This window comes from Anser anser, assembly GCF_964211835.1.
Source record: "Anser anser genome assembly, chromosome: 4".
Classification (NCBI taxonomy): Eukaryota; Metazoa; Chordata; class Aves; order Anseriformes; family Anatidae; genus Anser; species Anser anser.
The window spans coordinates 65,575,313-65,590,660 of record NC_139724.1 but is presented as its reverse complement, the minus strand read 5'-3'; the positions used below and the strand labels follow the sequence as shown (position 1 = coordinate 65,590,660).

The 15,348-nt window shown below is 39.2% G+C and overlaps 1 protein-coding gene across 7 annotated transcripts in view; it reads right to left on the bottom strand.

The window, feature by feature from the left end:
• The window catches only part of STK32B (serine/threonine kinase 32B), a 175,333-nt gene extending 164,787 nt beyond the window's left edge, over positions 1–10,546 (bottom strand). For 4 of the 7 annotated variants that reach the window (XM_083834978.1, XM_083834982.1, XM_083834980.1 and 1 more), the window contains exon 1: positions 9,614–10,001. In XM_083834978.1, coding sequence (XP_083691104.1) covers positions 9,614–9,677 — 64 coding nt within the window. In that variant the 5' untranslated portion in view covers positions 9,678–10,001. Of the gene's footprint in view, positions 1–9,613; positions 10,004–10,034 lie in introns of those variants that run through there. The other 3 variants (XM_083834983.1, XM_083834979.1, XM_083834977.1) reach the window with 3 other exon arrangements.
• Between the last annotated feature and the right edge of the window lie 4,802 nt (positions 10,547–15,348).

Genomic DNA, 15,348 nt, shown 5'->3' with positions numbered 1-15,348 from the left:
AGGCTGCCACCAACTCCAGTAATGCTGTGTAATTGCATTCTAAGAGGGGTTTCTTTAATTTAAAAGGAAAATGTATTTGTGTTGATCATAGAATAAATGAAAGTAACTTATGTGATTATATTGCATTTAATAAGCATGTCAGAAAATAGGGTAAAACATTTCTAAGAATAAAAGATTTATAGAACTTAATACTCTTGTGTCAAGACTTGTGACAGAGATCACAGAAAAGGGATGTCGAAGAAAAACTGATTATGGATAGAAAGAATCTTCCGTGAGTTTGAGAAGAAACTAAGCATACACAAAAATGAAAAAAAAGAACCTTGATGGACTGCACAAGTACAATAAACTGCAATATCCAGTAAGCTTTCAGGGGTGCATACTGCTAAATCTCCTGATGGACAGAGAAGGCCAGATTGGAAAATACTGAAAGATAACAGTCTCTAGACCCAGGTAATTTAAGTAGAGATGTCAGACTTTTATGAATTTTTGGGTAGACCTGTGTAGTGCCAGGAGTTGGACTCGATGATCCTTATGGGTCCCTTCCAACTTGGGATATTCCATGATTCTATGATTCTATGGATGCTTTTTACAGAGTTCTAATTTCCAGCAGTTAAAACCAAAACTGTCAAATTGCCTTACAAATCCTACCCTGTTCATTTAGACTGTTTGATTTCCTTAAGAAAATACACGTTTTGATAAGAGTCACTGTGGAAATATGGAAGCTAAAGATAAGGTCAGACTGATCAGCTGATCAGATAATTACAGTGCAAACAATTCTTCTGGCTCTTGGGGTAAAAAAGAATGTGTTTGGGAATAAAAGGAGGAAAGTCCTCATTTCTGTGACACAAAAGTACACCCATATTCTTGTTCTTGTTGCTGAACACTTCAGAAGAATGTTGACTCACTAAGACTTTCCCGAACACAGGTCACGTGTTGCACTTTCATTATTTTTGAACGATTCTGTTAAGCAAAGAATGTGAAAAGGAAAGACTGGTAGTACTCACCTGTGAAGCAACAAGTGCCTTTCTTCTTTCCTCTTTTCTCTGAAAATTTGTTTGTGTTTTATAAGAGTAAAATGTTAGTATCTATTCAAAAACTCTCTGTACACAGGAAGTACAATAAAAGCCCATCTACTACATCCTCCAAAATATTAAAATAAAGATTAAGAACTTGAAATGTACAGTGTAATGTTATACCATACACACATAACGTGTAATACATAGAGTATAATGTTAAATTCTCAGAATTTAAAATGAAATCCGGTGTTCTATGAGACACAGTATTAAGAGAATCAGTTCTAGGTCCTGATAGCTCTGTTATAAGTACTTAACCTCCGTGCATACTGAGATGGTATAGGCATCTTGAGTCTCATCAACACTCATCTGAAGATACTGTGCAATATGAACAAGTATTTCTCATAAAGTAATTAGTTTCTTGGCATCAAATGCAGACAAATAAAGCCAGCATAATTCTTCAGAATAGTTATTGTATTAGAGGCTGAACCCCAGACAGCAAGACAGCTTTGTTCTTCTTTAACAAAAGAGGCAAGTACACAGACGTTAGCCTGTTCTGTTTCTGGAAACACCCCTTATTTGCTATACTTGCAAAACTGTGATTGAGTCGAAGGAAATTCAGGATAAGATTTGATTAAGAGAAGTGTTTATTGCCAGCACAAGATTTTGATCTTTATATAATGATCTTTTGCTTTTTCCTGTTTTAGGGAAGTTTATGTATACATATGTATACAGTATTCAGAAATACATCAGCAAATTCATCAACAGCTAAATATAGGCTTACATTAGGCATTAGGTAATGTAGTTTAAGGTAATTGACTTAACTAGTTCATGAAATTAAGCAGAATTGTGCTCAAGAGATATCAGGTCAGCTGAACTGGCCAGTGCACACTGCTTACTACTGCTTCTCTATCCCCTCCAGAAATCCCTGCTTTTCCTGCTGAATTCACTGCATAACTCCCCTGAGCTTTGTCATTTCTCTCTTTTTACCATGGAAAAATACCATTGAGCTCCACTAACAGGCTGATCTTGAAGTTCTCATTCTTTTCTCTTGCATACACCCTCATAATTTTTTGTTTCACATTGATTGATCTCAGTAACATCTTTTTCTCCTCTACACCTTTCCTGCCACCTCAGCATTAGCTCACTCCAGCTACTTCAAAATACTGTGGAACCACCAAAATGAACCTGGCAATCCTTTCCTCTTTTCTGCCTTGCAGTACTTGGTCCAAGATTCCACTGCCCACTAGGTTTAGCATCAGGAAGGTTTCTGTTTATGCTTTCCCAGCCTTGCTGTTTCAGGAGGAATCTAGATGAAAGTGAGTCTTGTGTTTGGCCAGCAAAATCCCTCCCTTCTTCATTCTCACACTCACATTCAGAAGAGTTTGTATAATCCTAATAATCCTGATGGAATTCAGACCTAGCTTCTTTGACTATTTGTGAGTAAGATCATAATTCCTCATTATTTTTTCTCCAAAGATTTTCTTGGTCTTCTTTTGAGGGAGAGTGAGAGAATGGTTGAGCTGGAGTTTAGCTGCCCAGCAGAGTAAAACCACCACAAACGGTACTCAAGATTCACAAGAAACTGCATTCTCACGTTATTGCTGGCTTTGTAAGCCATGTCCACACACCCACATCAAGGAAGTCTTTTGCTTTTGTGCCAAATGCAACCGATGACCCATTGGATGTCACGTTGCCTGCTGTGAGGAGGTACACCTTTTTCAACTCACCCTATGGAAAGGTGTCAGAGGAATGAATACAATCAGCCTGATGATTACCCTGACAGAAGATTGGCCTTTTGAATGCAGCTAGGAGTGAAGACAAAATTGTGGAGTAGAGTCATACTCTAGAGTCATACCTCCATAAATTCAAACACCGTATGTCTATGAGAAAATCAAGCTTTTTCAGATACTTTTCCACAGGCAATCCCACATCATGAGAAAGTTTTCCTAAGACAGCTTTCTTCTGAAGTTTTGTACAGAAGTCAGCAAAGAGATACTCAGATGTTGATCTACATATTAATTTCAGGTTAATTTAAATCTTCTAGTTCCAGCTCATGCTATTCTTTAAGCATATAAAGTCGACATTACATGTGCCTAAGCCTGTTACGCTGTTGGTCCTCTCCACAACAACACCCAGTCCCCTGCAAACTAAAAGCCAGTCTGGGAACATTTACTTTTCCAGTGTGCTTCTTCTTTCACCTTACAGCTTCGCTAGTCCTGTAGAACCCAGCTCTCTGAAAGCCTGTTCTTCTGGCACAGAACACCACAGCAGCACAGCTGCAGGAGCAGGACCTGCAACAGTCATCTATGGGCAGATATGGGAAACATAATTTTGTAAAGGAGTGATTGCAAAAGAAGTGGTGCTGATTTAGATAACAATCTTGTTTTATCCCAGTTCTTTTAACATTCAGAGTTTTGTCCTGATCTTGATTTGGATTCTCTAAGCTTATCTTGGTGCTTGGTTAGCCTTGAACTATTTATATTCAGTTACCCCAAAAGTCTATCCTGAGTTCCAGGCACACTATGTAACACGCACATCAACATGGGTAAAATGCTACCTAAATACTCTCCTAAATACTCACACTTCTTACATAACAAGCCACAAAGAAATTCTGTAACACTCTCGGAGGTAGGTGCCACACCAACGACCTATGTAAATTCTGGAAGACTACAAAAGCAGCAGCAGAGACTGACACAACACCTTTATCTAAGACAGAGGCCCTAACAAGCATCAGGGTTTCTGAATTATATTGTACTATATGAATTAAAGTTTGAAGTTTGATAAATAAAAAATAAAATTGCATAATCCAACATGGTCATAAAACAAAATGTAGAAATCAAATGGTTTGGATTTTGGTTATTAAACACCTTCATAAAATAATGACTTCAAAATCTGTGGTTAATCTTTTTTTTTTTTTTTTTTTTTTTTTTGACATGGAAGATTTTTAAATGACAATGTGGTATTCCTACCCAATTCAGTTCTAAAAGGGAATTGGAATATTCGTCTTTCAAAAGGACAAATTAAAATGCTACATAACCTGCTGCAGAAATTGCATATACAGCCCCAAAATATCAAGCCTTATTTAGATTTTAAACCCTTTATTTGACTTATTTCACCATAACTGCAATGTAGGGCTATATCTTATTAAATAATTAGTTAGAAAAGAGTATGTTTTTCATATTGTGATTTAGGCTGTTTACAGTTATTACATGGATGTCTCAGACATTATCTATTACAGCTTCGTGGCAGCAGGCTGAAGACCTCTATCATATCACAGACAGTAACTGGACACTGTATACTCTATTTTGAATCTAACTCATTTTGACATTTAACCATGGCTTTAAATTGGTTCCAAGTGAAACCCTTGTGTGTCATTTTTTTCCCTCTGTCACTTTTATAGATCTTCAGCTTACACAGTACTTTATATAAACTCAGCCATTATGCTCTGAATTTAGCTACCTGAATCTATATTAATTGCAGGCCTTTTTGTTAGGATATGTATCTATTTTTTTACACTGCTAGTACAAGATGGTCTTTTGAGCAGCTGGTCATTTAATTATGACTTTTTCTGCAACTCACCAACAACTTAAAATTCTTCATTTAAGCTGAAGTCATTTCTAAAGAGGAGAGGTTGAAATCAATTTGAAATTACAACTTAGAATTTAAAGTTTATTTTCTAACATAAGATTCCTGTTGAGCTCTATAGCTATGACACTACAGCAGAATGAAACCTTATGACTCAGGGGAGGCAGTGGGACTTCAGCACTTGCTTGAAGTACATGCATAAGCACCACAGGGAATCATGGACTCGCCATGTAGAAATAAGTCAAGACATGGTGCTATGCCTCATTTCCCTCATATAAGATTATAGTACTGAGGCATAGTATGACACACTGACCTCTGCAATGGAATGTTCAAACTTTATAGCTTCAGGATGCTTAGTGAAAGGTTCTTTGGAAATACATGTTTGCTTTAAATGTAAAGTGACTTTATCAAAAATAAAAGCAAGCTTTTAAAAAGTTCAGCCCACTTGTTTTTAAAAGCCACTGTAGCAAAGCTGACTTGTTAAGCCCCAAATAATCAAATGCAAATGCATCTGCCATGTCAGTTCACTTTCTAGATTCTAACACTTCTGTTTCTTATCCTTCCCTGTGTATCTCCCACCATCACATAGGCAAATAAGTGTTATTACTACTTGGTAGTAGTAAATGACTCTTTCCTATTATTTAATTTTCAACTTTTAAATATCATTAAAGTTTTAACAGAGCACAGTCAAGCAGATCTAACATGAAAGATATTCCTTAGACTCACCAGGCTATTGCTAACATTTTTGTTACTCATGATATTTACTGAGAATTTGCAAGTAACATTTACCAATGGTGAATATTCCTTGCAACCTTCTATTGCTATTCTTATGAACTTATTGTTATTTCCCAGGAGCTGAATCTGAGGAAAGATATACTCCTTTCCCTTCCCTCTGGAAACACATATTCAGGAGAGGAAAGCTGTTCTGTTTTCTTTATGAGGAAATATTCCAGATAAAAAGAGTCAAAGTTCTCTTGCTTCAGCAACATTAATCAAAATGAAACTGTTTTCCTTTTTTCTGCATACTGAACTGACTACACAACTGTGTAGTATCTAGCTTGAAGACAATTTAAAATGTCTGGGGAAAAAAAAAGTCTTGCAATTCCAACCCATTAAAGCATTCAGCTTTGAGATGAGGTAGTGGTGCTGCTACACCAAACATAAACATAATGGTCTATCCAAACTATACAGTAATGAAAATCAGGAAATGACGCATATTTTTTTCATTGACCTTTCTTAGCAAGGGTGTAAGTTTTAGGCAAATAAAGTATTCTGTTCACTGGACTTTCCTAGCTCTTGTTGTGCTTTAACCTAGGCTAAGAAGAAAAAATAAGATAAAATCAGCATGAGTCTACCAAAAGTTGATGCATGAGACTAATAAAATACTTTTCTTTGATGAGAAACTCATATCGTATACGGTACACTTGTCTTAGATTTCATTTTTCTGAATTTTAGTAGAGTGAAAGCATAAGCAAGGCTGAAGAAGTTGAGGATTATCTGACAAAATGCAAGAAGACAGCAGATACAGAACACAATATTATTTTGAAATGAGAATTATCATGCTGAAGAGGGTTAACAGCAAAGATGATGAGGTCTGGAAATGATACAATTTAGTATGTCCACAAAATATTGAAAACTGCCATTGAGCTAGTGAGAGTTGTGATAATACAAAACATTAAAGTAATGGACAGTCAGAGCATTACAAGGAAAGAAGTTGAGGTTAGATTCAGTGAGAATCTGAACACGAGAAATCGACTGAAATTCAGTCCACTTCAGTACAAAGTGCAAGGTAACATACATAGGAACACCAAAAATTCCTGCTGCAGATTGGAGCTCATCAGTGGAAATTACTGAACATGGTACTAGTGAGCCAATTGTTCACAAGATGACCATGAACTATCCATATGATATGTCCATGCAAAGGGCATATGTTGTTTTAGGCCATACTGGGAAAGTAAGTTCCAGTACAGATCAGGAGATACTGTTTCCAGTACAAGGTTCTGGTGAAAACTTACCTATAATTCTGTGTATAATTTGGCTTATCTGTGTGTAATTGAGATGAGTTCAAGTACATGGAGATGCGGGACATGAGGAATGAAAAAGTGGGAAAAACAAGAGAAAACTAGGAGAGGTTTTCTCACAAAAAAAAAAAAGAGTAAAAGGAGACTTTTGCTATTGTCTGTCTACACACTGAGTAATCATCATGGAGGGTGAAGAGCTGTTTAAGCTAACAAAAATAAAGTTAAAATAAACATAAATCTTATATATAGGTCAAGAACACTTTTAATCAAGAAAGCAGATGTTTCTACCCATTTGAAGAGTGAGGTTCTGCAAGCTCCTTCTAACAAAAATAGGACATAGAGAACAAATATAGCTAGTTTAAAAATGGTGTATATTGTGGCCTTTGAAAAGATCAATGTACAATAATGATAGGTTACAGTATCTGTGATAACTGGGGATGGAACAACATGGCTTCCAGCATGCCTTCCAGCTTTCTGGCTGGATTATTTTTGTCTATCCTATGCACAGTGGGAACTCTACAAGCAATTTATATTTTTTAGATCTACTCAGTGGATCAACACCTATCTTCATAGGACAGAAGGTATGAGTGGTAACCCCAGAACAGGCTTGTCAGGCAGTACTTGGCTGCTCTTCAAGTACTATTTCCATATACTTGTTTCTTAAATAGTACACTGAATATGCAACTTTTTCTGTGATTTACAAAGTGACAATAAATTGTTTTAAGCCTCTTCCAAATTTCATGTTTTATTCCACATCTGTCACTGACATATGATGGATACATGTTTTATGTATGAACGTAAAATGACAATATTTTTTTCTGCTCATTTTTCTCATATTAAGAGGCAGCTGTGACATTGCACACAATACTTTAAATACCTTGTTTTTTATTTTACCTACATATTCACACACAACTCATTTATTTTAGTTTTATTTGAATTGGTAAGTATTGTCACTTGAGCAAAATTATACTGTCTCAAGAAACAAATCTGGTTTCTTTTGTTAGTGTTTTTTGAAATTCTCATACTGAGTCCAATACTGTGGAATACAGTGACTCTTGTAGTTGCTAGGGGGAGTATGAAATACTGTTTGGTTTTGGACTAAAACTTGCAAGATGGATTTTCAAAGACAAGATATTTTCCTATATCATTTAGGCACTTGGAAAAATTCCATTCTGAATAATAATTCATACATAGTATAGAAAATAGGCTATTTTTTCAAAAGCAATGGTCTCTTCTGAACTAGATGGCTGTGGTAAGGATTATATCTTACAAGAAAAAAAGACAATGTTAGGAATATTCATATTGGGGGGTGGGGGTGGGGGTGAACAAGCAAAGAATAAATAATGACCTAATAGAAATCCATAAATACTTTATGCTCTTGTTTTTATTAGGTCTTAGTAATGGCTGCACTACAGAAATGTTTTTCTGAAGATAAAAGAACAAAGCAGCAGGAAGTCTTCTCTGTAGTAATTCATTATTCAACTTTGTTCATTTTGTTCAAAAACTGACCACAGCCTTGTCTTATTTAAAAAAAAAAAAAAAAGTGGTAATAATTCACAGAACCCGTTAACTCAAGACAGCTCAGTCAACATACAAAGGCAAAGGCATGGCTGTTTTTTACTTTAGGGTATCTAGACAAGATTAACACCGTGCTTTCAATCTTGGGTGTTGCATCAAGATTTACACGACTAGTTATAAATGATCAACACTGGAATTTTACAACAGGGGATGGTTTCTTTCTCTCTCACTTGTTTACATAGCATGACCTATAGTAAATGACTGAAATTTTATGCCAGTACAGGAAAATCACAGCTATTGCATCACGACACACCACTACTGAACAATCTGTCCCATTCTCTACACAAATGATGAAGTCTTGTAAACCAAACCTCACCAAATACCTCTTCAGGATTTGTCAAGCATTAGGGAATGATATCTGTGTTTTAAACACAAGTAAATATGTATTCACCTTTTTAAACACTTTACAAGCATTTAATATATTTCTTCCATACTAGCAAAACAATACAATTGTTTCCATATGTCCTGAATTTACAGGGAAGAGCATAAATGTTTCTGATTTGTTATCAGCCTCAGAAAGGCAAAGCAATGTGATAGTCTGCTGAGGCACAACCACCTCTCAGTAAAATATATTGGGAACTATGTTGAAATGAATATATTCAAAAATAAGTCTCAATTGTCCAGATATGCACCAATGTGTATGCCATAAGTAATGTTAAAAACATTTCTACCAATAATATGCAAATAGCTGATTCTTAAAAGTTCTGTATTCTCTTTGCTTTAAAAGCCAAAATGATTGCAATTGAAAGTCACATAATCCCAGACAAACATAATTGTCTTATGAAAATGACATGAAAACACATAAAAGTGAAGAAATTACATGTTTTATGCAAACTTTCTCATTGCTTTCCAAAAACTTTACAGGATACACTTTCTTCTGACTTATTATCTAACGGGGGGGGGGGGGGGGGGGGGGGGCGGAATCTCAAAGTAACAGAACAACATAAAAAAAAGTTTCAGAAAGTAAAGGTGGTTGTAGAAGTACGGTGACTGGCAGATACACCACCATTTAGAATGGGAAGGTGGGCAAAGACTCAACCACAAATGAAAACAGAAAAGCAGGCATCCATCTCCAAAACAATGCCGGTTCACAAACGCGTTTATGAAGTCACCTGCCACCATGTGTTTAAAACCCAAGCGTGGTGTGCTAGACTCCAGATTAGCTCGGATAAAAGCAAAAACCTACACAACGAGCGCGACAGGCTAAACAAAGGTGGGTTCTCCCTCCTCCATCCCCAGGGAGTTTACCCGGGAGAAAACAGCCCGCTGGAGGATCCAGCCAAAACGCCTCACCGGAGGAAGGCTGCCGGCACCCGGCTGAGGGTGAGGATGCTACTGCCTTCGGCCCCGAGGATAACCCAAGGCCGGCAGCGCCGGGATTCGGCGGGGTACCTCGGACAGCTCCGCACTCACCGTCCTCGTTCTCGTCGAACACGGGCGCCCTGTGGGAGTGGCTGCCCCCCATGTTAGTCCTCATCCCCCGCCGCCAGCATCCCGCGGGGCGCGCCGGCAGGCACCCCGGGGCCGGGGCAGCTGCCCGACCGCCCGACCGCCCGTCCGTCCGTCTGTCCGCCCGCCGCCGCCGTGGTCCCAGCCCGGCCCGGCCCGGCCGGGGGAAGCCTCGGTAGGCAGGGTTAGCGGTCACCCTGCGACATGCCAGAGATCCGAGCGCCCCTGGCAGCGCTCGCTGCTGGCTCGCGGGGACTTGGCCCGGCTCTCATCGCGGAGGGGCAGGGGAGGGAGGGAGTTAGGGGAGGAGGGAGGGAAGGAGGGAGGGAGGAGGCGGAGGTCCCGCTGCCGGTGCCTTTTGGTGAGCGGTAAAAGCTGGATCTACCTGGATCCTCGCGGATCCTCCCTCTGCTTTTTATCCTCCCAGACCCCCGCTAGGGAGCGCGGAGCCCCCCGCAGGGTGGCCGGCATCCGTGCCCTGCGCTGCCCCCGGCTGCACTCCCCCGGCTGGAGAGGACATCAGTGCCCCCCGGAGGAGCTGAGCACCACCAGCACCGCCACCGGCACCTGGGGGCTCCCGGCACCCGAGGAGGGTGGGGGCTTGTGGGGTGCAAGCGCTGCGTTGGGTCGAGATTATCTTTTTTTCCCTCCCCGCTAAGGATTGGGAAAGCGGGGGGGGGTAGCAGCGGGGCCGGTTGGCCGAACTTCCCCGAGTTCATAAAGGGGATGAGGAAAAGAGAGAAAATTTCCCTTCCCTTTCTCCTTCTTCTGGGACCCGCCCCCGGCTCTTGGGGAGCGGCGGCTGCAGGGATGCTCCGGGGATGCTCCGGCCCGGCCCGGCACAGCCCCCTACCGCCACCTGCCGGCCGGACATCCCCCGGGGATGTGCCCCAGCCCGGCGACTCCGTTAGGCCCCCGGCAGGAAGAATTCCTGGTGGTATTTATACAGGGAAATAGCCCACCAGACCCCGCTTATGAAAATGTTACTGCCATTCACAGCTTTTGAGGTGAATAGGAATGATTTCTTGTGAAATTTGTGCCAAAGGGAAACAGGTGAAAAGCATATCTACATTATTATTGTATTGAAGTTAAAATCTGGGCAGTTCCTGTAGGGTAAACCCACAGAATAAAAACCAAATGGAAGTTGTGTTTTTGGTTTCTCCATAATGGATGAAGCGATTAAAGCGATAGGAGCCAAATGATGTGTATTCTCATATAAATAAGAGGCTCTAATGTTCCCCTGTGGTATCTACCACCATTCTTTCAGAATAACTGATTTCGGAAAAAAAAAAAAAAAGGAACAAATTCTATATGAAGTAGGGGAACTTTTAGTCTCTCTGCTTACGAGTTTTAACTACCTGTGTTACTTGCATCACCTATCTTTGAAACCAATATAATCCTGCTGTAACCTTTCAGGGAAAGATTGATTAGAATTGAATGCAGTGGGTGAGACCCTGAGCTGTGTGGCTGTGAGCTCAGAGCTTGCAGCATCTACAAATCCAGAGAGCTGATAAATTCAGACCTAGTGATATTTTTCCATAAGTAGACATGGACAGATTGTATCACCAGCTGATATCCCATACTTAATTATCTGGATTGCCACTATTTACATGTAAAAGTGTGTGCAAAATAGGGAAGCTTTCAAAACATTGATCCACGACTATTCATCTAAAATGTTGTCTGGAAAGCATCACTTGCTTTTTGTTATTCTTTTGTTTATTACTCACCCATTCAAAGCTTTAGTCATCCAGTCAAAAAACAGAAGCAATATCATGTTACTGAGGTTATGTTCATTCAAGCAGACGATAGCAGTAGCATATAGAAATCACTGCCTTTCAGCATGGTGCTTTAAGTTAATCCATTTCCTTTTGCACTAGCAAAGGAGAACTGCATTTATAGTTTAACACATTTCAACTGCTAAGAGTTACCTTCTAACCGAGCCAAGGGCTTACATCCTGTTAATGTAATTGCTTAAATTCTTGTGAAAGGACTTTAAAGTGACATTCCAAATAAAGGGAATAACTAATTTGCCAGTAAACCCCCAATCTTCCATGTGATTGTTTTGTGCACAAGAAACACATTCATAGAATACAGACATGGTACAAGCAGGAGCAGTTTGGGATTGCTTTGCACGCAGAAAATATGAAGTCAAAAAAAAATTACTCCAAACAGCATCCAAGAGTTACTCTATTTCTTTTTACATCTGACTTCTTCCTTGTAGACTGAGAGCCTAATGAGTCTTCCGAAATGTCTTTCATGATTTCATATGACAAGACCTTCTGTGAACCAAAATAGTGCTAACAACTTGCAGAGCAGTGAGTTGTCTCTGTCCATTAAATAGTCATTCCTACTAGACTGACACGTCTTTTTGACTCCTATTTGGATTATTACAGCTTTTCAATCCATTTGTCCTTCATTTGTGTAAACTCCTGACTTATGTTTAAACATCAGCATAGCTAGGCGGTTAAGACAAACAGCACACTGTGTTAATGTGAAATGTGAAAAATTAACATATATTAATAAAGTATTGATGAGCCATTCATTCACGACTTATTTACTGATAACTTTATGTTCCTCTATAACTCCTGCACTTGAATATTGACAGACATTATCTTCACAGTCATCTATAAAAACACACCAAAAAAAAAAAAAGATCAATTGACAAGAATTGTGCTGTTCTAAAGGCAATACAATATATTCACTGCCACAGTGTTTTTGTTCCAAACAAAGATTTGTTTGGATTACACTTACCATCTTCCTGGTAGCATCAGCATTTCTGCAGCTAAATCAAATGTTATTTTCTTAATGGTGTCCAATGGAACAGAGGGCATCAAGGCCAGGTGTGTGCTCAAACCCCAACAAAGACTCAAGGAAATCAATGGCAATTTTCCAGTAATTTCAATATGAGTAATATCAAGCCTTGAATATATAAGCTGCCTATTCACATGGTCCTGGATTCTGAACAGTCACATAACTTCAGTATCTCTCTTTTTTTTTTTTTTTTTTTTTAATGCTACTCAAAACAACCTGAATGCCACTGCATCTACTCCAAATTTAACAACAATTTTTCAGGAACTCATATGTTTTTCCAATTGCTTTTATAAATCAAAAATAAGTCTGAAATCCCACATCAGAACAGCGTATGTATCAACAAAACTCTCTGAAGACTGTTTTTCTTTTTTCAGAATAATTCAATATTTACTCTTCTGGAACAGAGATTTCTAAGCTACAAGAAGTCAAAATTTCTAAGTCTTTGAAGACCAGAGCCAAATCCAAATTCCCATGCTTACCTGCTCTCTTAAAAGATCACCAGCTTTTGCTTGAGATAAACCAAGTTCTAATCTTAAAAAGGTGTTTTATTTTTAGCACATAAGCACTGCATAGCATATGCAGAAACACAGTAGGAAAAATGGACATTTTAGTAGACTTTTTTTTTTCCCATAAATCAGAAGCTGCAATCAGCATGAACATCATTTTAAGACATTGTTTTACATTTTCATTTAAGGCCTATGTTGTCTGGTTTAGATTAATAGTGATTTTTTTTTTTCAGATCTCCATGCAGAGTTAGCAATAAAGAAAATCAAACATGATTACACTCCTTTGCACTATAAAACTTCCCTTAGGGAATTTAGTAGTTTAAAGTCAGTAATTCTGTGATTACAGCTTTTGTATTAAAATGCTTCTGATGAGACTTACAGGGTGACCTTACGGTTCTTGATTTCAAAGCATATCCTGTTGATACGCTAATATTTGTAAATTGCAGAGTGTTTACACTGTCATTTTGGAGTTTGAATACTACCCCAGAGTTAACAAACAAGATATTAAAAAAAGTATCTCATCTTTATGATTATGACTATTTTAAAATGAAAGATGATGGGTTAAATATAGTCCCCTTCTTGGAAACCAGTAGGGTCCCCACACGGAGCTGGTTACCTCTGCTTGCTTCTTTCCTGAAAAGAGTCAGAGTTGCTGTTGTAAGTTCTTTTTGACATAGCAGAGACAAAGAGCACAGCCATGCTCATCAAGAGGAAGTAGGATTTTTAAAGTGGGAATCTGTGAGGGAGGAGCACAAATATTACTGCTTTTCCAGTTCACCAAGAACTACTAACTGGTGATGTTGTCAGCTTTGTTCTCAGGAGAAAGTACAAGCAGGTTAAGGAGTTAGAAACCTTCCATTGTAGTCAAGTTCTCAGTTCAGCATGAAAACAGGACCTGCAGTTTAAACCAACTCCTTTCACTTTGCACTGGAGCACATTAAGCTTGCTATAGCTACTTACTGGGGGGCAGCTAGGGCAGTGCTAAAGCTGCCAAACTCCTTCCAAATCACATCTGCTGCCCCATCCTATTCAGCCCACTAAGATGTGATTAAAGTCAGAAGATACTGAAATCAGAAAGAAAACTTTGATCTTTTCTGTAGTTCACTGTTGGAACATGCCCTCTACCCTTTACAATTTGTGTTTTGGGAAATTTATGTATTGGGATTATTCACTAAAGAAGCCAGCAATAGGCAAGAACCTGAAATACACATTGACACCAACAGTTTTCACTCTTCAGGGTTGCTGTTCCTAAGAAATGTCAAAACCTATGTAAATTTCCTATTTCATCCCTGATGAAATAGGGAGTCCTATTTCATTCCTGGATGACTCTGAAAGAAATTGTTTCTCCTAAGGTTCTATCAGGAGGGTGTTGAAACACTGTAGCTTTATTGAGGTTTACCATGAGCAACAGTGAATCTAATTGGCATCACCTGGTATGCTCACACAAGTGTCAAGGTGCAAGAATTGGTCCGAGCACAGATCAAAGCTCCCTTTACTTTGCTAGAGTTATGACCTTGCAAGATAGTGGTTTCATTTGGCTTCCCAAACTGCTCTCCCAACTGCTCCTTCCCCAACAGCCCTAACTCCTATCCCCAAGACACAAATGTAAAGCATAATGAAGGTTTGAGCAGATTTTGAACCAATCTCACTATGGGTCATCCAGGCATGCATTTGCAGGAAGACTTAGAGGGGTTTGAACCTTTCCCTTAGAAAAGTTAATGGAGTATGGAATATGTAGCCATGTTGTGCAGAAACAAATCCCATGGCCAGATTGTGAGTGTGTCTGCTCCCATCCTCCATTTTACAGCGAGACCAATATTCAGTAAGTTTTATAAAAGGCTGCTAGCCAGCTGCTTCGCTTGCATGTCATCAGTGTGATCTCGGCACAGCTTTAGCCTTTACTCAGAGGCCTTCTGTATGCTGAGACGTGTTTCAGGAGAGAAAGAAAGTGTCTGATCCCAGCTAAGCTTCTGCTGAAAACACCAGGGTTCACTGATCTTACGCAGTTCTAATATTTCATGACAGCAGACTCCAAAAAATCGCTAAGGGTCAAAGTCTCCCAGATGCAACAAAATTTCTGGTAGATCAATGAAATAATTCCAGCTTTTCCACCCTGCATTTCGTTTACAAGTTCCAGAGAGTGCAAGGGTTTCAGCTGCTTTGTGTACACAGTGGTTAAGAGCACTGCGTCACAAACATCACTGGGTTGGCTATCTTCCTCACCTCTCACAGATGAACTGTGTTCATGCTGCACAGTTTCCTGGAAAAAACTTGGGGTTTCCTGGAGAGCTAAGCCTGGGAAATCACAGAAGGCCTTGACCTCAGCAGCTTTACAATACATTGGACATAAAGTGATGTGTTAGAAACCAGAACTATTTCTCT